At 49.3% G+C, this 25,061-nt stretch overlaps 2 protein-coding genes across 32 annotated transcripts in view; one reads left to right on the top strand and one right to left on the bottom strand.

Moving 5' to 3' along the window:
- LOC137846083 (uncharacterized) overlaps window positions 1-25,061 on the top strand; it is a 229,167-nt gene that overhangs the window by 30,245 nt on the left and 173,861 nt on the right. For all 28 annotated transcript variants that reach the window (XM_068663707.1, XM_068663711.1, XM_068663712.1 and 25 more), the window contains 11 exons: window positions 1,236-1,391; window positions 3,746-3,901; window positions 6,256-6,411; window positions 8,765-8,920; window positions 11,275-11,430; window positions 13,785-13,940; window positions 16,294-16,449; window positions 18,804-18,959; window positions 21,313-21,468; window positions 23,822-23,977; window positions 24,985-25,011. In XM_068663707.1, coding sequence (XP_068519808.1) covers window positions 1,236-1,391; window positions 3,746-3,901; window positions 6,256-6,411; window positions 8,765-8,920; window positions 11,275-11,430; window positions 13,785-13,940; window positions 16,294-16,449; window positions 18,804-18,959; window positions 21,313-21,468; window positions 23,822-23,977; window positions 24,985-25,011 — 1,587 coding nt within the window. The remainder of the gene's footprint in view (window positions 1-1,235; window positions 1,392-3,745; window positions 3,902-6,255; window positions 6,412-8,764; window positions 8,921-11,274; window positions 11,431-13,784; window positions 13,941-16,293; window positions 16,450-18,803; window positions 18,960-21,312; window positions 21,469-23,821; window positions 23,978-24,984; window positions 25,012-25,061) is intronic.
- The window catches only part of LOC137846090 (E3 ubiquitin-protein ligase TRIM39-like), a 284,383-nt gene that overhangs the window by 179,550 nt on the left and 79,772 nt on the right, over window positions 1-25,061 (bottom strand). The window lies entirely within an intron of this gene.

Genomic DNA, 25,061 nt, shown 5'->3' with positions numbered 1-25,061 from the left:
GAGTATACCTTGGACCAGTTGGGGTCATCAACATGGCTGGTTCTGACATTGTGGGCATCCCCTACTGCCTCACTGGCAGAGAGTGATGAAACGAAGAGGGACCCGTGGCTGTGTGGAAGCACTCCTCAGAATAACTAAGACATCCACAGATTGTCTATACGACTTTCCTCACAAATCCAAAAGGCGGCATCATGCCAGCTCCAATGAAAATAAAAAAAAAATTACAAAAATAATAAAAAAAAAGACTCCATCCTGGCCAAAAGCAGGACACTTCCTTGAAGGCAAACGGTGCTTTGGCATGACACCATCTTGTGAGCTAGTCTCCGGCATTTCCTCCATGGAAGGGGACATGGAAGGGGACTCCTCCAAGAGGAGGGCAGCCCATTCCCAGGGAGAGGGCCTGGTGTCCCTTTCCACTGAGAGAGCTCCACGCCAAGGTGGCAGCTGCAGGTGCTAAGGGCGTTTCTTCTCTCCCTCCTCTTGGAAGACATTTGGTTTGATAGTCTCCATCCACGATGGCTGAATGTGGAAAAGGTTACTGCTAGGTCCCAAGGAACATCCACCTCCAGGTCCCAATACTGTCTCTCCATTTTGTCACTCAGAGTGCTTGTCCACAAACAGTCAAGTCTTCCACAGCCCACAGATCCTGCCTGGAGAGATGGAGTGAGTAATTCCTGCTCTCCAGCCTGTCCAGCAGGACTTCAGGCAGGATCATGGAGCCTATGCTCCTTCTCCATCCCCCTGGAACTCAGTCTATCCAAACCAATGAGAGGGAGGTGGAAGCATCTTCTCAGTTCTGTCCCCTTCCATCCAGAGCCCGCATACCATGCACCACAGGGAAGGAGTCACTTACAGGGGGCAACGACCGTGAGAGGCTGTAAGCCCTAGGTGAAGACCTAAGGGAAGGGAACTGCAGTCCAGGCCTTCCGTAAGCCCTACTTCACTTCCAGGAGCTAAGGCATGCTCACTCCTGCCTTGTGTGCATTCCCTCTTCCCAACATCATCTTGCCATCCACAGTGTCCCTTTCCTGTAAAAAAAAAAAAAATAATAATCTCAAGAATGACACCTTCTGAGGTACGATGTACTCCAGAGATAAGTCCACCATGAACCTGAAATCAGAATAGCATGTTCTCTAACATTTCTAGGAGGAAACACCCTCCTCCATTGGAAAGACAAGGAACCACTTCCCAGGATTCAATGTCATTTTCCCATTGGCTCCTCTCTTTCTGTGCAGAAAGGACTGTGGACATAAAGACCACAAGGGCCCTTGAATCCACTCAGCAAGAGGCCGAGAAGATCCTGAGTGAGAAGGTGGCTGTGTTGCAGAACCAACTGGAAGTTTCACAGAATGCCTACAGAGAAGAGCTGATTTCATTGGAAAGCAAACTAGGTGAGCAGGGTTGTCCACAAGGATGACTCCATCCCTCTTGGGGTTAAACATCCATGGGCAGCTAAACACTACACAGCCACTCACACCCTTTCCTCCAACTGGATGGGGGAGAGATGTGGAGAGGTCAAAGTGTGTAAACCCTTGCATTGAGATAGAGACATTTAAGAGGTAAAGCAAAAGCTGCAAGCCCAAGCAAAGCCAAATGGCACCAGTATAGGCACCAGTATAGGCTGGGGACTGACCTGTTGGAGAGCAACATTTGGGAAAGGGATGTGGTGGTCCTGGTGGACAGCGGAATGACCATGAGGCAGCACTGTGCCGTTGTGGCCAAGAAGTCCAGTGGCATCCTGGGGTGTATCAGAAGGGCTGTGGTTAGTAGGCTGAGGGATGTTCTCCTCCCCCTCTACTCTGCCCTTGTGAGACCACATCTGGACTACGGCATCCAGTTCTGGGCCCCTCAGCTCAAGAACGACAGGGAACTGCTTGAGAGACTCTTGTGTAGAGCCATGAGGATGATTAAGGGATGATTTCATTATGAGGAAAGGCTGAGGGAGATGGGTCTCTTTAGCTTGGAAAAGAGGAGGCTGAGGGGAGACCTTATTAATGTTTATAAATATGCAAGGGGGAAGTGTCAGGAGGATGGAGCCAGGCTGTTCTCGGTGACATCCACTGATAGGACAAGGGGCAGCGAGTGCAATCTGGAACAAAAGAGGTTCCTCTTATATATGAAATGAAACTTTTTCACAGTGAGGGTGACAAAACACTGGAACAGGCTTCCCAACGGAGTTGTGCAGTCTCCTTCTCCGCAGACATTCAAAACTCGCATTGATGGGTTCCTGTGGAACCCGATGCAGGTGTTCCTGCTCCTGCAGGCGGATTGGACTAGATGACCTTTCAGGGTCCCTTCCAATCCCTAGCATTCTGTGACTATGTGATTCTGTAAAAATACGGAAGTCATTCACTGCTTCTGATTGGCAGGCAGAGGTGCAGCCATTTCCAGGAAAGCAGGGATGCGTCACGCATAACATCTCCTGGGGAAGATCAATGCCATCACTATGAATGTCTCCCCTTCCTCCTTTATCTAAGCTTCTATTGCTTAGCATGGTGTTCTAATGAAGGGAGTATACCTTGGACCAGTTGGGGTCATCAACATGGCTGGTTCTGACATTGTGGGCATCCCCTACTGCCTCACTGGCAGAGAGTGATGAAACGAAGAGGGACCCGTGGCTGTGTGGAAGCACTCCTCAGAATAACTAAGACATCCACAGATTGTCTATACGACTTTCCTCACAAATCCAAAAGGCGGCATCATGCCAGCTCCAATGAAAATAAAAAAAAAATTACAAAAATAATAAAAAAAAAGACTCCATCCTGGCCAAAAGCAGGACACTTCCTTGAAGGCAAACGGTGCTTTGGCATGACACCATCTTGTGAGCTAGTCTCCGGCATTTCCTCCATGGAAGGGGACATGGAAGGGGACTCCTCCAAGAGGAGGGCAGCCCATTCCCAGGGAGAGGGCCTGGTGTCCCTTTCCACTGAGAGAGCTCCACGCCAAGGTGGCAGCTGCAGGTGCTAAGGGCGTTTCTTCTCTCCCTCCTCTTGGAAGACATTTGGTTTGATAGTCTCCATCCACGATGGCTGAATGTGGAAAAGGTTACTGCTAGGTCCCAAGGAACATCCACCTCCAGGTCCCAATACTGTCTCTCCATTTTGTCACTCAGAGTGCTTGTCCACAAACAGTCAAGTCTTCCACAGCCCACAGATCCTGCCTGGAGAGATGGAGTGAGTAATTCCTGCTCTCCAGCCTGTCCAGCAGGACTTCAGGCAGGATCATGGAGCCTATGCTCCTTCTCCATCCCCCTGGAACTCAGTCTATCCAAACCAATGAGAGGGAGGTGGAAGCATCTTCTCAGTTCTGTCCCCTTCCATCCAGAGCCCGCATACCATGCACCACAGGGAAGGAGTCACTTACAGGGGGCAACGACCGTGAGAGGCTGTAAGCCCTAGGTGAAGACCTAAGGGAAGGGAACTGCAGTCCAGGCCTTCCGTAAGCCCTACTTCACTTCCAGGAGCTAAGGCATGCTCACTCCTGCCTTGTGTGCATTCCCTCTTCCCAACATCATCTTGCCATCCACAGTGTCCCTTTCCTGTAAAAAAAAAAAAAATAATAATCTCAAGAATGACACCTTCTGAGGTACGATGTACTCCAGAGATAAGTCCACCATGAACCTGAAATCAGAATAGCATGTTCTCTAACATTTCTAGGAGGAAACACCCTCCTCCATTGGAAAGACAAGGAACCACTTCCCAGGATTCAATGTCATTTTCCCATTGGCTCCTCTCTTTCTGTGCAGAAAGGACTGTGGACATAAAGACCACAAGGGCCCTTGAATCCACTCAGCAAGAGGCCGAGAAGATCCTGAGTGAGAAGGTGGCTGTGTTGCAGAACCAACTGGAAGTTTCACAGAATGCCTACAGAGAAGAGCTGATTTCATTGGAAAGCAAACTAGGTGAGCAGGGTTGTCCACAAGGATGACTCCATCCCTCTTGGGGTTAAACATCCATGGGCAGCTAAACACTACACAGCCACTCACACCCTTTCCTCCAACTGGATGGGGGAGAGATGTGGAGAGGTCAAAGTGTGTAAACCCTTGCATTGAGATAGAGACATTTAAGAGGTAAAGCAAAAGCTGCAAGCCCAAGCAAAGCCAAATGGCACCAGTATAGGCACCAGTATAGGCTGGGGACTGACCTGTTGGAGAGCAACATTTGGGAAAGGGATGTGGTGGTCCTGGTGGACAGCGGAATGACCATGAGGCAGCACTGTGCCGTTGTGGCCAAGAAGTCCAGTGGCATCCTGGGGTGTATCAGAAGGGCTGTGGTTAGTAGGCTGAGGGATGTTCTCCTCCCCCTCTACTCTGCCCTTGTGAGACCACATCTGGACTACGGCATCCAGTTCTGGGCCCCTCAGCTCAAGAACGACAGGGAACTGCTTGAGAGACTCTTGTGTAGAGCCATGAGGATGATTAAGGGATGATTTCATTACGAGGAAAGGCTGAGGGAGATGGGTCTCTTTAGCTTGGAAAAGAGGAGGCTGAGGGGAGACCTTATTAATGTTTATAAATATGCAAGGGGGAAGTGTCAGGAGGATGGAGCCAGGCTGTTCTCGGTGACATCCACTGATAGGACAAGGGGCAGCGAGTGCAATCTGGAACAAAAGAGGTTCCTCTTATATATGAAATGAAACTTTTTCACAGTGAGGGTGACAAAACACTGGAACAGGCTTCCCAACGGAGTTGTGCAGTCTCCTTCTCCGCAGACATTCAAAACTCGCATTGATGGGTTCCTGTGGAACCCGATGCAGGTGTTCCTGCTCCTGCAGGCGGATTGGACTAGATGACCTTTCAGGGTCCCTTCCAATCCCTAGCATTCTGTGACTATGTGATTCTGTAAAAATACGGAAGTCATTCACTGCTTCTGATTGGCAGGCAGAGGTGCAGCCATTTCCAGGAAAGCAGGGATGCGTCACGCATAACATCTCCTGGGGAAGATCAATGCCATCACTATGAATGTCTCCCCTTCCTCCTTTATCTAAGCTTCTATTGCTTAGCATGGTGTTATAATGAAGGGAGTATACCTTGGACCAGTTGGGGTCATCAACATGGCTGGTTCTGACATTGTGGGCATCCCCTACTGCCTCACTGGCAGAGAGTGATGAAACGAAGAGGGACCCGTGGCTGTGTGGAAGCACTCCTCAGAATAACTAAGACATCCACAGATTGTCTATACGACTTTCCTCACAAATCCAAAAGGCGGCATCATGCCAGCTCCAATGAAAATAAAAAAAAAATTACAAAAATAATAAAAAAAAAGACTCCATCCTGGCCAAAAGCAGGACACTTCCTTGAAGGCAAACGGTGCTTTGGCATGACACCATCTTGTGAGCTAGTCTCCGGCATTTCCTCCATGGAAGGGGACATGGAAGGGGACTCCTCCAAGAGGAGGGCAGCCCATTCCCAGGGAGAGGGCCTGGTGTCCCTTTCCACTGAGAGAGCTCCACGCCAAGGTGGCAGCTGCAGGTGCTAAGGGCGTTTCTTCTCTCCCTCCTCTTGGAAGACATTTGGTTTGATAGTCTCCATCCACGATGGCTGAATGTGGAAAAGGTTACTGCTAGGTCCCAAGGAACATCCACCTCCAGGTCCCAATACTGTCTCTCCATTTTGTCACTCAGAGTGCTTGTCCACAAACAGTCAAGTCTTCCACAGCCCACAGATCCTGCCTGGAGAGATGGAGTGAGTAATTCCTGCTCTCCAGCCTGTCCAGCAGGACTTCAGGCAGGATCATGGAGCCTATGCTCCTTCTCCATCCCCCTGGAACTCAGTCTATCCAAACCAATGAGAGGGAGGTGGAAGCATCTTCTCAGTTCTGTCCCCTTCCATCCAGAGCCCGCATACCATGCACCACAGGGAAGGAGTCACTTACAGGGGGCAACGACCGTGAGAGGCTGTAAGCCCTAGGTGAAGACCTAAGGGAAGGGAACTGCAGTCCAGGCCTTCCGTAAGCCCTACTTCACTTCCAGGAGCTAAGGCATGCTCACTCCTGCCTTGTGTGCATTCCCTCTTCCCAACATCATCTTGCCATCCACAGTGTCCCTTTCCTGTAAAAAAAAAAAAAATAATAATCTCAAGAATGACACCTTCTGAGGTACGATGTACTCCAGAGATAAGTCCACCATGAACCTGAAATCAGAATAGCATGTTCTCTAACATTTCTAGGAGGAAACACCCTCCTCCATTGGAAAGACAAGGAACCACTTCCCAGGATTCAATGTCATTTTCCCATTGGCTCCTCTCTTTCTGTGCAGAAAGGACTGTGGACATAAAGACCACAAGGGCCCTTGAATCCACTCAGCAAGAGGCCGAGAAGATCCTGAGTGAGAAGGTGGCTGTGTTGCAGAACCAACTGGAAGTTTCACAGAATGCCTACAGAGAAGAGCTGATTTCATTGGAAAGCAAACTAGGTGAGCAGGGTTGTCCACAAGGATGACTCCATCCCTCTTGGGGTTAAACATCCATGGGCAGCTAAACACTACACAGCCACTCACACCCTTTCCTCCAACTGGATGGGGGAGAGATGTGGAGAGGTCAAAGTGTGTAAACCCTTGCATTGAGATAGAGACATTTAAGAGGTAAAGCAAAAGCTGCAAGCCCAAGCAAAGCCAAATGGCACCAGTATAGGCACCAGTATAGGCTGGGGACTGACCTGTTGGAGAGCAACATTTGGGAAAGGGATGTGGTGGTCCTGGTGGACAGCGGAATGACCATGAGGCAGCACTGTGCCGTTGTGGCCAAGAAGTCCAGTGGCATCCTGGGGTGTATCAGAAGGGCTGTGGTTAGTAGGCTGAGGGATGTTCTCCTCCCCCTCTACTCTGCCCTTGTGAGACCACATCTGGACTACGGCATCCAGTTCTGGGCCCCTCAGCTCAAGAACGACAGGGAACTGCTTGAGAGACTCTTGTGTAGAGCCATGAGGATGATTAAGGGATGATTTCATTATGAGGAAAGGCTGAGGGAGATGGGTCTCTTTAGCTTGGAAAAGAGGAGGCTGAGGGGAGACCTTATTAATGTTTATAAATATGCAAGGGGGAAGTGTCAGGAGGATGGAGCCAGGCTGTTCTCGGTGACATCCACTGATAGGACAAGGGGCAGCGAGTGCAATCTGGAACAAAAGAGGTTCCTCTTATATATGAAATGAAACTTTTTCACAGTGAGGGTGACAAAACACTGGAACAGGCTTCCCAACGGAGTTGTGCAGTCTCCTTCTCCGCAGACATTCAAAACTCGCATTGATGGGTTCCTGTGGAACCCGATGCAGGTGTTCCTGCTCCTGCAGGCGGATTGGACTAGATGACCTTTCAGGGTCCCTTCCAATCCCTAGCATTCTGTGACTATGTGATTCTGTAAAAATACGGAAGTCATTCACTGCTTCTGATTGGCAGGCAGAGGTGCAGCCATTTCCAGGAAAGCAGGGATGCGTCACGCATAACATCTCCTGGGGAAGATCAATGCCATCACTATGAATGTCTCCCCTTCCTCCTTTATCTAAGCTTCTATTGCTTAGCATGGTGTTATAATGAAGGGAGTATACCTTGGACCAGTTGGGGTCATCAACATGGCTGGTTCTGACATTGTGGGCATCCCCTACTGCCTCACTGGCAGAGAGTGATGAAACGAAGAGGGACCCGTGGCTGTGTGGAAGCACTCCTCAGAATAACTAAGACATCCACAGATTGTCTATACGACTTTCCTCACAAATCCAAAAGGCGGCATCATACCAGCTCCAATGAAAATAAAAAAAAAATTACAAAAATAATAAAAAAAAAGACTCCATCCTGGCCAAAAGCAGGACACTTCCTTGAAGGCAAACGGTGCTTTGGCATGACACCATCTTGTGAGCTAGTCTCCGGCATTTCCTCCATGGAAGGGGACATGGAAGGGGACTCCTCCAAGAGGAGGGCAGCCCATTCCCAGGGAGAGGGCCTGGTGTCCCTTTCCACTGAGAGAGCTCCACGCCAAGGCGGCAGCTGCAGGTGCTAAGGGTGTTTCTTCTCTCCCTCCTCTTGGAAGACATTTGGTTTGATAGTCTCCATCCACGATGGCTGAATGTGGAAAAGGTTACTGCTAGGTCCCAAGGAACATCCACCTCCAGGTCCCAATACTGTCTCTCCATTTTGTCACTCAGAGTGCTTGTCCACAAACAGTCAAGTCTTCCACAGCCCACAGATCCTGCCTGGAGAGATGGAGTGAGTAATTCCTGCTCTCCAGCCTGTCCAGCAGGACTTCAGGCAGGATCATGGAGCCTATGCTCCTTCTCCATCCCCCTGGAACTCAGTCTATCCAAACCAATGAGAGGGAGGTGGAAGCATCTTCTCAGTTCTGTCCCCTTCCATCCAGAGCCCGCATACCATGCACCACAGGGAAGGAGTCACTTACAGGGGGCAATGACCGTGAGAGGCTGTAAGCCCTAGGTGAAGACCTAAGGGAAGGGAACTGCAGTCCAGGCCTTCCGTAAGCCCTACTTCACTTCCAGGAGCTAAGGCATGCTCACTCCTGCCTTGTGTGCATTCCCTCTTCCCAGCATCATCTTGCCATCCACAGTGTCCCTTTCCTGTAAAAAAAAAAAAATAATAATCTCAAGAATGACACCTTCTGAGGTACGATGTACTCCAGAGATAAGTCCACCATGAACCTGAAATCAGAATAGCATGTTCTCTAACATTTCTAGGAGGAAACACCCTCCTCCATTGGAAAGACAAGGAACCACTTCCCAGGATTCAATGTCATTTTCCCATTGGCTCCTCTCTTTCTGTGCAGAAAGGACTGTGGACATAAAGACCACAAGGGCCCTTGAATCCACTCAGCAAGAGGCCGAGAAGATCCTGAGTGAGAAGGTGGCTGTGTTGCAGAACCAACTGGAAGTTTCACAGAATGCCTACAGAGAAGAGCTGATTTCATTGGAAAGCAAACTAGGTGAGCAGGGTTGTCCACAAGGATGACTCCATCCCTCTTGGGGTTAAACATCCATGGGCAGCTAAACACTACACAGCCACTCACACCCTTTCCTCCAACTGGATGGGGGAGAGATGTGGAGAGGTCAAAGTGTGTAAACCCTTGGATTGAGATAGAGACATTTAAGAGGTAAAGCAAAAGCTGCAAGCCCAAGCAAAGCCAAATGGCACCAGTATAGGCACCAGTATAGGCTGGGGACTGACCTGTTGGAGAGCAACATTTGGGAAAGGGATGTGGTGGTCCTGGTGGACAGCGGAATGACCATGAGGCAGCACTGTGCCGTTGTGGCCAAGAAGTCCAGTGGCATCCTGGGGTGTATCAGAAGGGCTGTGGTTAGTAGGCTGAGGGATGTTCTCCTCCCCCTCTACTCTGCCCTTGTGAGACCACATCTGGACTACGGCATCCAGTTCTGGGCCCCTCAGCTCAAGAACGACAGGGAACTGCTTGAGAGACTCTTGTGTAGAGCCATGAGGATGATTAAGGGATGATTTCATTATGAGGAAAGGCTGAGGGAGATGGGTCTCTTTAGCTTGGAAAAGAGGAGGCTGAGGGGAGACCTTATTAATGTTTATAAATATGCAAGGGGGAAGTGTCAGGAGGATGGAGCCAGGCTGTTCTCGGTGACATCCACTGATAGGACAAGGGGCAGCGAGTGCAATCTGGAACAAAAGAGGTTCCTCTTATATATGAAATGAAACTTTTTCACAGTGAGGGTGACAAAACACTGGAACAGGCTTCCCAACGGAGTTGTGCAGTCTCCTTCTCCGCAGACATTCAAAACTCGCATTGATGGGTTCCTGTGGAACCCGATGCAGGTGTTCCTGCTCCTGCAGGCGGATTGGACTAGATGACCTTTCAGGGTCCCTTCCAATCCCTAGCATTCTGTGACTATGTGATTCTGTAAAAATACGGAAGTCATTCACTGCTTCTGATTGGCAGGCAGAGGTGCAGCCATTTCCAGGAAAGCAGGGATGCGTCACGCATAACATCTCCTGGGGAAGATCAATGCCATCACTATGAATGTCTCCCCTTCCTCCTTTATCTAAGCTTCTATTGCTTAGCATGGTGTTATAATGAAGGGAGTATACCTTGGACCAGTTGGGGTCATCAACATGGCTGGTTCTGACATTGTGGGCATCCCCTACTGCCTCACTGGCAGAGAGTGATGAAACGAAGAGGGACCCGTGGCTGTGTGGAAGCACTCCTCAGAATAACTAAGACATCCACAGATTGTCTATACGACTTTCCTCACAAATCCAAAAGGCGGCATCATGCCAGCTCCAATGAAAATAAAAAAAAAATTACAAAAATAATAAAAAAAAAGACTCCATCCTGGCCAAAAGCAGGACACTTCCTTGAAGGCAAACGGTGCTTTGGCATGACACCATCTTGTGAGCTAGTCTCCGGCATTTCCTCCATGGAAGGGGACATGGAAGGGGACTCCTCCAAGAGGAGGGCAGCCCATTCCCAGGGAGAGGGCCTGGTGTCCCTTTCCACTGAGAGAGCTCCACGCCAAGGTGGCAGCTGCAGGTGCTAAGGGCGTTTCTTCTCTCCCTCCTCTTGGAAGACATTTGGTTTGATAGTCTCCATCCACGATGGCTGAATGTGGAAAAGGTTACTGCTAGGTCCCAAGGAACATCCACCTCCAGGTCCCAATACTGTCTCTCCATTTTGTCACTCAGAGTGCTTGTCCACAAACAGTCAAGTCTTCCACAGCCCACAGATCCTGCCTGGAGAGATGGAGTGAGTAATTCCTGCTCTCCAGCCTGTCCAGCAGGACTTCAGGCAGGATCATGGAGCCTATGCTCCTTCTCCATCCCCCTGGAACTCAGTCTATCCAAACCAATGAGAGGGAGGTGGAAGCATCTTCTCAGTTCTGTCCCCTTCCATCCAGAGCCCGCATACCATGCACCACAGGGAAGGAGTCACTTACAGGGGGCAACGACCGTGAGAGGCTGTAAGCCCTAGGTGAAGACCTAAGGGAAGGGAACTGCAGTCCAGGCCTTCCGTAAGCCCTACTTCACTTCCAGGAGCTAAGGCATGCTCACTCCTGCCTTGTGTGCATTCCCTCTTCCCAACATCATCTTGCCATCCACAGTGTCCCTTTCCTGTAAAAAAAAAAAAAATAATAATCTCAAGAATGACACCTTCTGAGGTACGATGTACTCCAGAGATAAGTCCACCATGAACCTGAAATCAGAATAGCATGTTCTCTAACATTTCTAGGAGGAAACACCCTCCTCCATTGGAAAGACAAGGAACCACTTCCCAGGATTCAATGTCATTTTCCCATTGGCTCCTCTCTTTCTGTGCAGAAAGGACTGTGGACATAAAGACCACAAGGGCCCTTGAATCCACTCAGCAAGAGGCCGAGAAGATCCTGAGTGAGAAGGTGGCTGTGTTGCAGAACCAACTGGAAGTTTCACAGAATGCCTACAGAGAAGAGCTGATTTCATTGGAAAGCAAACTAGGTGAGCAGGGTTGTCCACAAGGATGACTCCATCCCTCTTGGGGTTAAACATCCATGGGCAGCTAAACACTACACAGCCACTCACACCCTTTCCTCCAACTGGATGGGGGAGAGATGTGGAGAGGTCAAAGTGTGTAAACCCTTGGATTGAGATAGAGACATTTAAGAGGTAAAGCAAAAGCTGCAAGCCCAAGCAAAGCCAAATGGCACCAGTATAGGCACCAGTATAGGCTGGGGACTGACCTGTTGGAGAGCAACATTTGGGAAAGGGATGTGGTGGTCCTGGTGGACAGCGGAATGACCATGAGGCAGCACTGTGCCGTTGTGGCCAAGAAGTCCAGTGGCATCCTGGGGTGTATCAGAAGGGCTGTGGTTAGTAGGCTGAGGGATGTTCTCCTCCCCCTCTACTCTGCCCTTGTGAGACCACATCTGGACTACGGCATCCAGTTCTGGGCCCCTCAGCTCAAGAACGACAGGGAACTGCTTGAGAGACTCTTGTGTAGAGCCATGAGGATGATTAAGGGATGATTTCATTATGAGGAAAGGCTGAGGGAGATGGGTCTCTTTAGCTTGGAAAAGAGGAGGCTGAGGGGAGACCTTATTAATGTTTATAAATATGCAAGGGGGAAGTGTCAGGAGGATGGAGCCAGGCTGTTCTCGGTGACATCCACTGATAGGACAAGGGGCAGCGAGTGCAATCTGGAACAAAAGAGGTTCCTCTTATATATGAAATGAAACTTTTTCACAGTGAGGGTGACAAAACACTGGAACAGGCTTCCCAACGGAGTTGTGCAGTCTCCTTCTCCGCAGACATTCAAAACTCGCATTGATGGGTTCCTGTGGAACCCGATGCAGGTGTTCCTGCTCCTGCAGGCGGATTGGACTAGATGACCTTTCAGGGTCCCTTCCAATCCCTAGCATTCTGTGACTATGTGATTCTGTAAAAATACGGAAGTCATTCACTGCTTCTGATTGGCAGGCAGAGGTGCAGCCATTTCCAGGAAAGCAGGGATGCGTCACGCATAACATCTCCTGGGGAAGATCAATGCCATCACTATGAATGTCTCCCCTTCCTCCTTTATCTAAGCTTCTATTGCTTAGCATGGTGTTATAATGAAGGGAGTATACCTTGGACCAGTTGGGGTCATCAACATGGCTGGTTCTGACATTGTGGGCATCCCCTACTGCCTCACTGGCAGAGAGTGATGAAACGAAGAGGGACCCGTGGCTGTGTGGAAGCACTCCTCAGAATAACTAAGACATCCACAGATTGTCTATACGACTTTCCTCACAAATCCAAAAGGCGGCATCATGCCAGCTCCAATGAAAATAAAAAAAAAAATTACAAAAATAATAAAAAAAAAGACTCCATCCTGGCCAAAAGCAGGACACTTCCTTGAAGGCAAACGGTGCTTTGGCATGACACCATCTTGTGAGCTAGTCTCCGGCATTTCCTCCATGGAAGGGGACATGGAAGGGGACTCCTCCAAGAGGAGGGCAGCCCATTCCCAGGGAGAGGGCCTGGTGTCCCTTTCCACTGAGAGAGCTCCACGCCAAGGTGGCAGCTGCAGGTGCTAAGGGCGTTTCTTCTCTCCCTCCTCTTGGAAGACATTTGGTTTGATAGTCTCCATCCACGATGGCTGAATGTGGAAAAGGTTACTGCTAGGTCCCAAGGAACATCCACCTCCAGGTCCCAATACTGTCTCTCCATTTTGTCACTCAGAGTGCTTGTCCACAAACAGTCAAGTCTTCCACAGCCCACAGATCCTGCCTGGAGAGATGGAGTGAGTAATTCCTGCTCTCCAGCCTGTCCAGCAGGACTTCAGGCAGGATCATGGAGCCTATGCTCCTTCTCCATCCCCCTGGAACTCAGTCTATCCAAACCAATGAGAGGGAGGTGGAAGCATCTTCTCAGTTCTGTCCCCTTCCATCCAGAGCCCGCATACCATGCACCACAGGGAAGGAGTCACTTACAGGGGGCAATGACCGTGAGAGGCTGTAAGCCCTAGGTGAAGACCTAAGGGAAGGGAACTGCAGTCCAGGCCTTCCGTAAGCCCTACTTCACTTCCAGGAGCTAAGGCATGCTCACTCCTGCCTTGTGTGCATTCCCTCTTCCCAACATCATCTTGCCATCCACAGTGTCCCTTTCCTGTAAAAAAAAAAAAATAATAATCTCAAGAATGACACCTTCTGAGGTACGATGTACTCCAGAGATAAGTCCACCATGAACCTGAAATCAGAATAGCATGTTCTCTAACATTTCTAGGAGGAAACACCCTCCTCCATTGGAAAGACAAGGAACCACTTCCCAGGATTCAATGTCATTTTCCCATTGGCTCCTCTCTTTCTGTGCAGAAAGGACTGTGGACATAAAGACCACAAGGGCCCTTGAATCCACTCAGCAAGAGGCCGAGAAGATCCTGAGTGAGAAGGTGGCTGTGTTGCAGAACCAACTGGAAGTTTCACAGAATGCCTACAGAGAAGAGCTGATTTCATTGGAAAGCAAACTAGGTGAGCAGGGTTGTCCACAAGGATGACTCCATCCCTCTTGGGGTTAAACATCCGTGGGCAGCTAAACACTACACAGCCACTCACACCCTTTCCTCCAACTGGATGGGGGAGAGATGTGGAGAGGTCAAAGTGTGTAAATCCTTGGATTGAGATAGAGACATTTAAGAGGTAAAGCAAAAGCTGCAAGCCCAAGCAAAGCCAAATGGCACCAGTATAGGCACCAGTATAGGCTGGGGACTGACCTGTTGGAGAGCAACATTTGGGAAAGGGATGTGGTGGTCCTGGTGGACAGCGGAATGACCATGAGGCAGCACTGTGCCGTTGTGGCCAAGAAGTCCAGTGGCATCCTGGGGTGTATCAGAAGGGCTGTGGTTAGTAGGCTGAGGGATGTTCTCCTCCCCCTCTACTCTGCCCTTGTGAGACCACATCTGGACTACGGCATCCAGTTCTGGGCCCCTCAGCTCAAGAACGACAGGGAACTGCTTGAGAGACTCTTGTGTAGAGCCATGAGGATGATTAAGGGATGATTTCATTATGAGGAAAGGCTGAGGGAGATGGGTCTCTTTAGCTTGGAAAAGAGGAGGCTGAGGGGAGACCTTATTAATGTTTATAAATATGCAAGGGGGAAGTGTCAGGAGGATGGAGCCAGGCTGTTCTCGGTGACATCCACTGATAGGACAAGGGGCAGCGAGTGCAATCTGGAACAAAAGAGGTTCCTCTTATATATGAAATGAAACTTTTTCACAGTGAGGGTGACAAAACACTGGAACAGGCTTCCCAACGGAGTTGTGCAGTCTCCTTCTCCGCAGACATTCAAAACTCGCATTGATGGGTTCCTGTGGAACCCGATGCAGGTGTTCCTGCTCCTGCAGGCGGATTGGACTAGATGACCTTTCAGGGTCCCTTCCAATCCCTAGCATTCTGTGACTATGTGATTCTGTAAAAATACGGAAGTCATTCACTGCTTCTGATTGGCAGGCAGAGGTGCAGCCATTTCCAGGAAAGCAGGGATGCGTCACGCATAACATCTCCTGGGGAAGATCAATGCCATCACTATGAATGTCTCCCCTTCCTCCTTTATCTAAGCTTCTATTGCTTAGCATGGTGTTATAATGAAGGGAGTATACCTTGGACCAGTTGGGGTCATCAACATGGCTGGTTCTGACATTGTGGGCATCCCCTACTGCCTCACTGGCAGAGAGTGATGAAACGAAGAGGGACCCGTGGCTGTGTGGAAGCACTCCTCAGAATAACTAAGACATCCACAGATTGTCTATACGACTTTCCTCACAAATCCAAAAGGCGGCATCATACCAGCTCCAATGAAAATAAAAAAAAAATTACAAAAATAATAAAAAAAAAGACTCCATCCTGGCCAAAAGCAGGACACTTCCTTGAAGGCAAACGGTGCTTTGGCATGACACCATCTTGTGAGCTAGTCTCCGGCATTTCCTCCATGGAAGGGGACATGGAAGGGGACTCCTCCAAGAGGAGGGCAGCCCATTCCCAGGGAGAGGGCCTGGTGTCCCTTTCCACTGAGAGAGCTCCACGCCAAGGTGGCAGCTGCAGGTGCTAAGGGCGTTTCTTCTCTCCCTCCTCTTGGAAGACATTTGGTTTGATAGTCTCCATCCACGATGGCTGAATGTGGAAAAGGTTACTGCTAGGTCCCAAGGAACATCCACCTCCAGGTCCCAATACTGTCTCTCCATTTTGTCACTCAGAGTGCTTGTCCACAAACAGTCAAGTCTTCCACAGCCCACAGATCCTGCCTGGAGAGATGGAGTGAGTAATTCCTGCTCTCCAGCCTGTCCAGCAGGACTTCAGGCAGGATCATGGAGCCTATGCTCCTTCTCCATCCCCCTGGAACTCAGTCTATCCAAACCAATGAGAGGGAGGTGGAAGCATCTTCTCAGTTCTGTCCCCTTCCATCCAGAGCCCGCATACCATGCACCACAGGGAAGGAGTCACTTACAGGGGGCAACGACCGTGAGAGGCTGTAAGCCCTAGGTGAAGACCTAAGGGAAGGGAACTGCAGTCCAGGCCTTCCGTAAGCCCTACTTCACTTCCAGGAGCTAAGGCATGCTCACTCCTGCCTTGTGTGCATTCCCTCTTCCCAACATCATCTTGCCATCCACAGTGTCCCTTTCCTGTAAAAAAAAAAAAATAATAATCTCAAGAATGACACCTTCTGAGGTACGATGTACTCCAGAGATAAGTCCACCATGAACCTGAAATCAGAATAGCATGTTCTCTAACATTTCTAGGAGGAAACACCCTCCTCCATTGGAAAGACAAGGAACCACTTCCCAGGATTCAATGTCATTTTCCCATTGGCTCCTCTCTTTCTGTGCAGAAAGGACTGTGGACATAAAGACCACAAGGGCCCTTGAATCCACTCAGCAAGAGGCCGAGAAGATCCTGAGTGAGAAGGTGGCTGTGTTGCAGAACCAACTGGAAGTTTCACAGAATGCCTACAGAGAAGAGCTGATTTCATTGGAAAGCAAACTAGGTGAGCAGGGTTGTCCACAAGGATGACTCCATCCCTCTTGGGGTTAAACATCCATGGGCAGCTAAACACTACACAGCCACTCACACCATTTCCTCCAACTGGATGGGGGAGAGATGTGGAGAGGTCAAAGTGTGTAAACCCTTGGATTGAGATAGAGACATTTAAGAGGTAAAGCAAAAGCTGCAAGCCCAAGCAAAGCCAAATGGCACCAGTATAGGCACCAGTATAGGCTGGGGGCTGACCTGTTGGAGAGCAACATTTGGGAAAGGGATGTGGTGGTCCTGGTGGACAGCGGAATGACCATGAGGCAGCACTGTGCCGTTGTGGCCAAGAAGTCCAGTGGCATCCTGGGGTGTATCAGAAGGGCTGTGGTTAGTAGGCTGAGGGATGTTCTCCTCCCCCTCTACTCTGCCCTTGTGAGACCACATCTGGACTACGGCATCCAGTTCTGGGCCCCTCAGCTCAAGAACGACAGGGAACTGCTTGAGAGACTCTTGTGTAGAGCCATGAGGATGATTAAGGGATGATTTCATTATGAGGAAAGGCTGAGGGAGATGGGTCTCTTTAGCTTGGAAAAGAGGAGGCTGAGGGGAGACCTTATTAATGTTTATAAATATGCAAGGGGGAAGTGTCAGGAGGATGGAGCCAGGCTGTTCTCGGTGACATCCACTGATAGGACAAGGGGCAGCGAGTGCAATCTGGAACAAAAGAGGTTCCTCTTATATATGAAATGAAACTTTTTCACAGTGAGGGTGACAAAACACTGGAACAGGCTTCCCAACGGAGTTGTGCAGTCTCCTTCTCCGCAGACATTCAAAACTCGCATTGATGGGTTCCTGTGGAACCCGATGCAGGTGTTCCTGCTCCTGCAGGCGGATTGGACTAGATGACCTTTCAGGGTCCCTTCCAATCCCTAGCATTCTGTGACTATGTGATTCTGTAAAAATACGGAAGTCATTCACTGCTTCTGATTGGCAGGCAGAGGTGCAGCCATTTCCAGGAAAGCAGGGATGCGTCACGCATAACATCTCCTGGGGAAGATCAATGCCATCACTATGAATGTCTCCCCTTCCTCCTTTATCTAAGCTTCTATTGCTTAGCATGGTGTTATAATGAAGGGAGTATACCTTGGACCAGTTGGGGTCATCAACATGGCTGGTTCTGACATTGTGGGCATCCCCTACTGCCTCACTGGCAGAGAGTGATGAAACGAAGAGGGACCCGTGGCTGTGTGGAAGCACTCCTCAGAATAACTAAGACATCCACAGATTGTCTATACGACTTTCCTCACAAATCCAAAAGGCGGCATCATACCAGCTCCAATGAAAATAAAAAAAAAATTACAAAAATAATAAAAAAAAAAGACTCCATCCTGGCCAAAAGCAGGACACTTCCTTGAAGGCAAACGGTGCTTTGGCATGACACCATCTTGTGAGCTAGTCTCCGGCATTTCCTCCATGGAAGGGGACATGGAAGGGGACTCCTCCAAGAGGAGGGCAGCCCATTCCCAGGGAGAGGGCCTGGTGTCCCTTTCCACTGAGAGAGCTCCACGCCAAGGCGGCAGCTGCAGGTGCTAAGGGTGTTTCTTCTCTCCCTCCTCTTGGAAGACATTTGGTTTGATAGTCTCCATCCACGATGGCTGAATGTGGAAAAGGTTACTGCTAGGTCCCAAGGAACATCCACCTCCAGGTCCCAATACTGTCTCTCCATTTTGTCACTCAGAGTGCTTGTCCACAAACAGTCAAGTCTTCCACAGCCCACAGATCCTGCCTGGAGAGATGGAGTGAGTAATTCCTGCTCTCCAGCCTGTCCAGCAGGACTTCAGGCAGGATCATGGAGCCTATGCTCCTTCTCCATCCCCCTGGAACTCAGTCTATCCAAACCAATGAGAGGGAGGTGGAAGCATCTTCTCAGTTCTGTCCCCTTCCATCCAGAGCCCGCATACCATGCACCACAGGGAAGGAGTCACTTACAGGGGGCAATGACCGTGAGAGGCTGTAAGCCCTAGGTGAAGACCTAAGGGAAGGGAACTGCAGTCCAGGCCTTCCGTAAGCCCTACTTCACTTCCAGGAGCTAAGGCATGCTCACTCCTGCCTTGTGTGCATTCCCTCTTCCCAACATCATCTTGCCATCCACAGTGTCCCTTTCCTGTAAAAAAAAAAAAATAATAATCTCAAGAATGACACCTTCTGAGGTACGATGTACTCCAGAGATAAGTCCACCATGAACCTGAAATCAGAATAGCATGTTCTCTAACATTTCTAGGAGGAAACACCCTCCTCCATTGGAAAGACAAGGAACCACTTCCCAGGATTCAATGTCATTTTCCCATTGGCTCCTCTCTTTCTGTGCAGAAAGGACTGTGGACATAAAGACCACAAGGGCCCTTGAATCCACTCAGCAAGAGGCCGAGAAGATCCTGAGTGAGAAGGTGGCTGTGTTGCAGAACCAACTGGAAGTTTCACAGAATGCCTACAGAGAAGAGCTGATTTCATTGGAAAGCAAACTAGGTGAGCAGGGTTGTCCACAAGGATGACTCCATCCCTCTTGGGGTTAAACATCCATGGGCAGCTAAACACTACACAGCCACTCACACCCTTTCCTCCAACTGGATGGGGGAGAGATGTGGAGAGGTCAAAGTGTGTAAACCCTTGGATTGAGATAGAGACATTTAAGAGGTAAAGCAAAAGCTGCAAGCCCAAGCAAAGCCAAATGGCACCAGTATAGGCACCAGTATAGGCTGGGGGCTGACCTGTTGGAGAGCAACATTTGGGAAAGGGATGTGGTGGTCCTGGTGGACAGCGGAATGACCATGAGGCAGCACTGTGCCGTTGTGGCCAAGAAGTCCAGTGGCATCCTGGGGTGTATCAGAAGGGCTGTGGTTAGTAGGCTGAGGGATGTTCTCCTCCCCCTCTACTCTGCCCTTGTGAGACCACATCTGGACTACGGCATCCAGTTCTGGGCCCCTCAGCTCAAGAACGACAGGGAACTGCTTGAGAGACTCTTGTGTAGAGCCATGAGGATGATTAAGGGATGATTTCATTATGAGGAAAGGCTGAGGGAGATGGGTCTCTTTAGCTTGGAAAAGAGGAGGCTGAGGGGAGACCTTATTAATGTTTATAAATATGCAAGGGGGAAGTGTCAGGAGGATGGAGCCAGGCTGTTCTCGGTGACATCCACTGATAGGACAAGGGGCAGCGAGTGCAATCTGGAACAAAAGAGGTTCCTCTTATATATGAAATGAAACTTTTTCACAGTGAGGGTGACAAAACACTGGAACAGGCTTCCCAACGGAGTTGTGCAGTCTCCTTCTCCGCAGACATTCAAAACTCGCATTGATGGGTTCCTGTGGAACCCGATGCAGGTGTTCCTGCTCCTGCAGGCGGATTGGACTAGATGACCTTTCAGGGTCCCTTCCAATCCCTAGCATTCTGTGACTATGTGATTCTGTAAAAATACGGAAGTCATTCACTGCTTCTGATTGGCAGGCAGAGGTGCAGCCATTTCCAGGAAAGCAGGGATGCGTCACGCATAACATCTCCTGGGGAAGATCAATGCCATCACTATGAATGTCTCCCCTTCCTCCTTTATCTAAGCTTCTATTGCTTAGCATGGTGTTATAATGAAGGGAGTATACCTTGGACCAGTTGGGGTCATCAACATGGCTGGTTCTGACATTGTGGGCATCCCCTACTGCCTCACTGGCAGAGAGTGATGAAACGAAGAGGGACCCGTGGCTGTGTGGAAGCACTCCTCAGAATAACTAAGACATCCACAGATTGTCTATACGACTTTCCTCACAAATCCAAAAGGCGGCATCATACCAGCTCCAATGAAAATAAAAAAAAAATTACAAAAATAATAAAAAAAAAGACTCCATCCTGGCCAAAAGCAGGACACTTCCTTGAAGGCAAACGGTGCTTTGGCATGACACCATCTTGTGAGCTAGTCTCCGGCATTTCCTCCATGGAAGGGGACATGGAAGGGGACTCCTCCAAGAGGAGGGCAGCCCATTCCCAGGGAGAGGGCCTGGTGTCCCTTTCCACTGAGAGAGCTCCACGCCAAGGTGGCAGCTGCAGGTGCTAAGGGCGTTTCTTCTCTCCCTCCTCTTGGAAGACATTTGGTTTGATAGTCTCCATCCACGATGGCTGAATGTGGAAAAGGTTACTGCTAGGTCCCAAGGAACATCCACCTCCAGGTCCCAATACTGTCTCTCCATTTTGTCACTCAGAGTGCTTGTCCACAAACAGTCAAGTCTTCCACAGCCCACAGATCCTGCCTGGAGAGATGGAGTGAGTAATTCCTGCTCTCCAGCCTGTCCAGCAGGACTTCAGGCAGGATCATGGAGCCTATGCTCCTTCTCCATCCCCCTGGAACTCAGTCTATCCAAACCAATGAGAGGGAGGTGGAAGCATCTTCTCAGTTCTGTCCCCTTCCATCCAGAGCCCGCATACCATGCACCACAGGGAAGGAGTCACTTACAGGGGGCAATGACCGTGAGAGGCTGTAAGCCCTAGGTGAAGACCTAAGGGAAGGGAACTGCAGTCCAGGCCTTCCGTAAGCCCTACTTCACTTCCAGGAGCTAAGGCATGCTCACTCCTGCCTTGTGTGCATTCCCTCTTCCCAACATCATCTTGCCATCCACAGTGTCCCTTTCCTGTAAAAAAAAAAAAATAATAATCTCAAGAATGACACCTTCTGAGGTACGATGTACTCCAGAGATAAGTCCACCATGAACCTGAAATCAGAATAGCATGTTCTCTAACATTTCTAGGAGGAAACACCCTCCTCCATTGGAAAGACAAGGAACCACTTCCCAGGATTCAATGTCATTTTCCCATTGGCTCCTCTCTTTCTGTGCAGAAAGGACTGTGGACATAAAGACCACAAGGGCCCTTGAATCCACTCAGCAAGAGGCCGAGAAGATCCTGAGTGAGAAGGTGGCTGTGTTGCAGAACCAACTGGAAGTTTCACAGAATGCCTACAGAGAAGAGCTGATTTCATTGGAAAGCAAACTAGGTGAGCAGGGTTGTCCACAAGGATGACTCCATCCCTCTTGGGGTTAAACATCCGTGGGCAGCTAAACACTACACAGCCACTCACACCCTTTCCTCCAACTGGATGGGGGAGAGATGTGGAGAGGTCAAAGTGTGTAAACCCTTGGATTGAGATAGAGACATTTAAGAGGTAAAGCAAAAGCTGCAAGCCCAAGCAAAGCCAAATGGCACCAGTATAGGCACCAGTATAGGCTGGGGACTGACCTGTTGGAGAGCAACATTTGGGAAAGGGATGTGGTGGTCCTGGTGGACAGCGGAATGACCATGAGGCAGCACTGTGCCGTTGTGGCCAAGAAGTCCAGTGGCATCCTGGGGTGTATCAGAAGGGCTGTGGTTAGTAGGCTGAGGGATGTTCTCCTCCCCCTCTACTCTGCCCTTGTGAGACCACATCTGGACTACGGCATCCAGTTCTGGGCCCCTCAGCTCAAGAACGACAGGGAACTGCTTGAGAGACTCTTGTGTAGAGCCATGAGGATGATTAAGGGATGATTTCATTATGAGGAAAGGCTGAGGGAGATGGGTCTCTTTAGCTTGGAAAAGAGGAGGCTGAGGGGAGACCTTATTAATGTTTATAAATATGCAAGGAGGAAGTGTCAGGAGGATGGAGCCAGGCTGTTCTCGGTGACATCCACTGATAGGACAAGGGGCAGCGAGTGCAATCTGGAACAAAAGAGGTTCCTCTTATATATGAAATGAAACTTTTTCACAGTGAGGGTGACAAAACACTGGAACAGGCTTCCCAACGGAGTTGTGCAGTCTCCTTCTCCGCAGACATTCAAAACTCGCATTGATGGGTTCCTGTGGAACCCGATGCAGGTGTTCCTGCTCCTGCAGGCGGATTGGACTAGATGACCTTTCAGGGTCCCTTCCAATCCCTAGCATTCTGTGACTATGTGATTCTGTAAAAATACGGAAGTCATTCACTGCTTCTGATTGGCAGGCAGAGGTGCAGCCATTTCCAGGAAAGCAGGGATGCGTCACGCATAACATCTCCTGGGGAAGATCAATGCCATCACTATGAATGTCTCCCCTTCCTCCTTTATCTAAGCTTCTATTGCTTAGCATGGTGTTATAATGAAGGGAGTATACCTTGGACCAGTTGGGGTCATCAACATGGCTGGTTCTGACATTGTGGGCATCCCCTACTGCCTCACTGGCAGAGAGTGATGAAACGAAGAGGGACCCGTGGCTGTGTGGAAGCACTCCTCAGAATAACTAAGACATCCACAGATTGTCTATACGACTTTCCTCACAAATCCAAAAGGCGGCATCATGCCAGCTCCAATGAAAATAAAAAAAAAATTACAAAAATAATAAAAAAAAAGACTCCATCCTGGCCAAAAGCAGGACACTTCCTTGAAGGCAAACGGTGCTTTGGCATGACACCATCTTGTGAGCTAGTCTCCGGCATTTCCTCCATGGAAGGGGACATGGAAGGGGACTCCTCCAAGAGGAGGGCAGCCCATTCCCAGGGAGAGGGCCTGGTGTCCCTTTCCACTGAGAGAGCTCCACGCCAAGGCGGCAGCTGCAGGTGCTAAGGGTGTTTCTTCTCTCCCTCCTCTTGGAAGACATTTGGTTTGATAGTCTCCATCCACGATGGCTGAATGTGGAAAAGGTTACTGCTAGGTCCCAAGGAACATCCACCTCCAGGTCCCAATACTGTCTCTCCATTTTGTCACTCAGAGTGCTTGTCCACAAACAGTCAAGTCTTCCACAGCCCACAGATCCTGCCTGGAGAGATGGAGTGAGTAATTCCTGCTCTCCAGCCTGTCCAGCAGGACTTCAGGCAGGATCATGGAGCCTATGCTCCTTCTCCATCCCCCTGGAACTCAGTCTATCCAAACCAATGAGAGGGAGGTGGAAGCATCTTCTCAGTTCTGTCCCCTTCCATCCAGAGCCCGCATACCATGCACCACAGGGAAGGAGTCACTTACAGGGGGCAATGACCGTGAGAGGCTGTAAGCCCTAGGTGAAGACCTAAGGGAAGGGAACTGCAGTCCAGGCCTTCCGTAAGCCCTACTTCACTTCCAGGAGCTAAGGCATGCTCACTCCTGCCTTGTGTGCATTCCCTCTTCCCAACATCATCTTGCCATCCACAGTGTCCCTTTCCTGTAAAAAAAAAAAAATAATAATCTCAAGAATGACACCTTCTGAGGTACGATGTACTCCAGAGATAAGTCCACCATGAACCTGAAATCAGAATAGCATGTTCTCTAACATTTCTAGGAGGAAACACCCTCCTCCATTGGAAAGACAAGGAACCACTTCCCAGGATTCAATGTCATTTTCCCATTGGCTCCTCTCTTTCTGTGCAGAAAGGACTGTGGACATAAAGACCACAAGGGCCCTTGAATCCACTCAGCAAGAGGCCGAGAAGATCCTGAGTGAGAAGGTGGCTGTGTTGCAGAACCAACTGGAAGTTTCACAGAATGCCTACAGAGAAGAGCTGATTTCATTGGAAAGCAAACTAGGTGAGCAGGGTTGTCCACAAGGATGACTCCATCCCTCTTGGGGTTAAACATCCATGGGCAGCTAAACACTACACAGCCACTCACACCCTTTCCTCCAACTGGATGGGGGAGAGATGTGGAGAGGTCAAAGTGTGTAAACCCTTGGATTGAGATAGAGACATTTAAGAGGTAAAGCAAAAGCTGCAAGCCCACTAAAGCAAAGAATTGAAGTCATTCTCTACTTCTGATAGTCAGGTAGGTGATCAGCCATTCCCAGGAAATCAGACCTCTGTCACACACAACATTTCCTTGGGAAGACCAATGCCATATCTGTGAATGTCTCTCCTTCCTCCTACCTAATCTCAGCTTTTATTGCTAAGCTTTTTTTATAATGTATGGAGCACACCTTGGGGCTTTCTTCATGGCTGTTTCTCCTCCCAGCATTGTGGGCATTCCCTACCTTCTCCCTGGCAGAGCATGATGACAAAGAGGGCCCCGTATAAGAATATTGCAGGTGTTGACCTTGCATTTTTCTTCCTGTCCAGAAATGACTATGACAGTTTTGTATGCTTGTAGGACCAAGTGCAGGAGTGATTGGAGTGTGAGTGCTTGAGTGCCTGACTTTTCTAGGGATAAGTACTACCTTCCTGGGAAGTTTGTCCCTGTGAAAGGTGATCTTTTTGGCCACTTCTTTGGCCTTTTCTTTCCAGCTGAAAATAAAGAGTATCTCATCTTATGTCTCAGCAGCTTTTAGTCCTCTTTTTTGTTTGTTTGTTTCTTTGGTTGTTTTTCTGTTTGTTTGTTTTTCCCAACTGAGGATGGAATTTGGTAAGATAAATGTGTGCGTTTATGGCAGGGAGAGTGGGACTTGCTGTCACCTAAGGCAGATAATTGGTGAAATGCCTTTGGATATACTACAGGAGAAAACAGTCTTTGTATTCAGCAGCATGGATGGTGTCTTACCACACTATAGACCAGCATACTTTGATAAATCCACTTACTGCCTGCTATATTCTTTTTCTCCACAGAATTTTTCATAATTCAGATCTACAAAGGTAAGCATAACAGAGATGATGAACCTACATTTTCTGAGCCTGAACCCAAC

Source organism: Anas acuta, chromosome 30, assembly GCF_963932015.1.
Source record: "Anas acuta chromosome 30, bAnaAcu1.1, whole genome shotgun sequence".
NCBI classification, from domain to species: Eukaryota; Metazoa; Chordata; class Aves; order Anseriformes; family Anatidae; genus Anas; species Anas acuta.
This window is presented reverse-complemented; position numbering and strand designations above follow the sequence as displayed.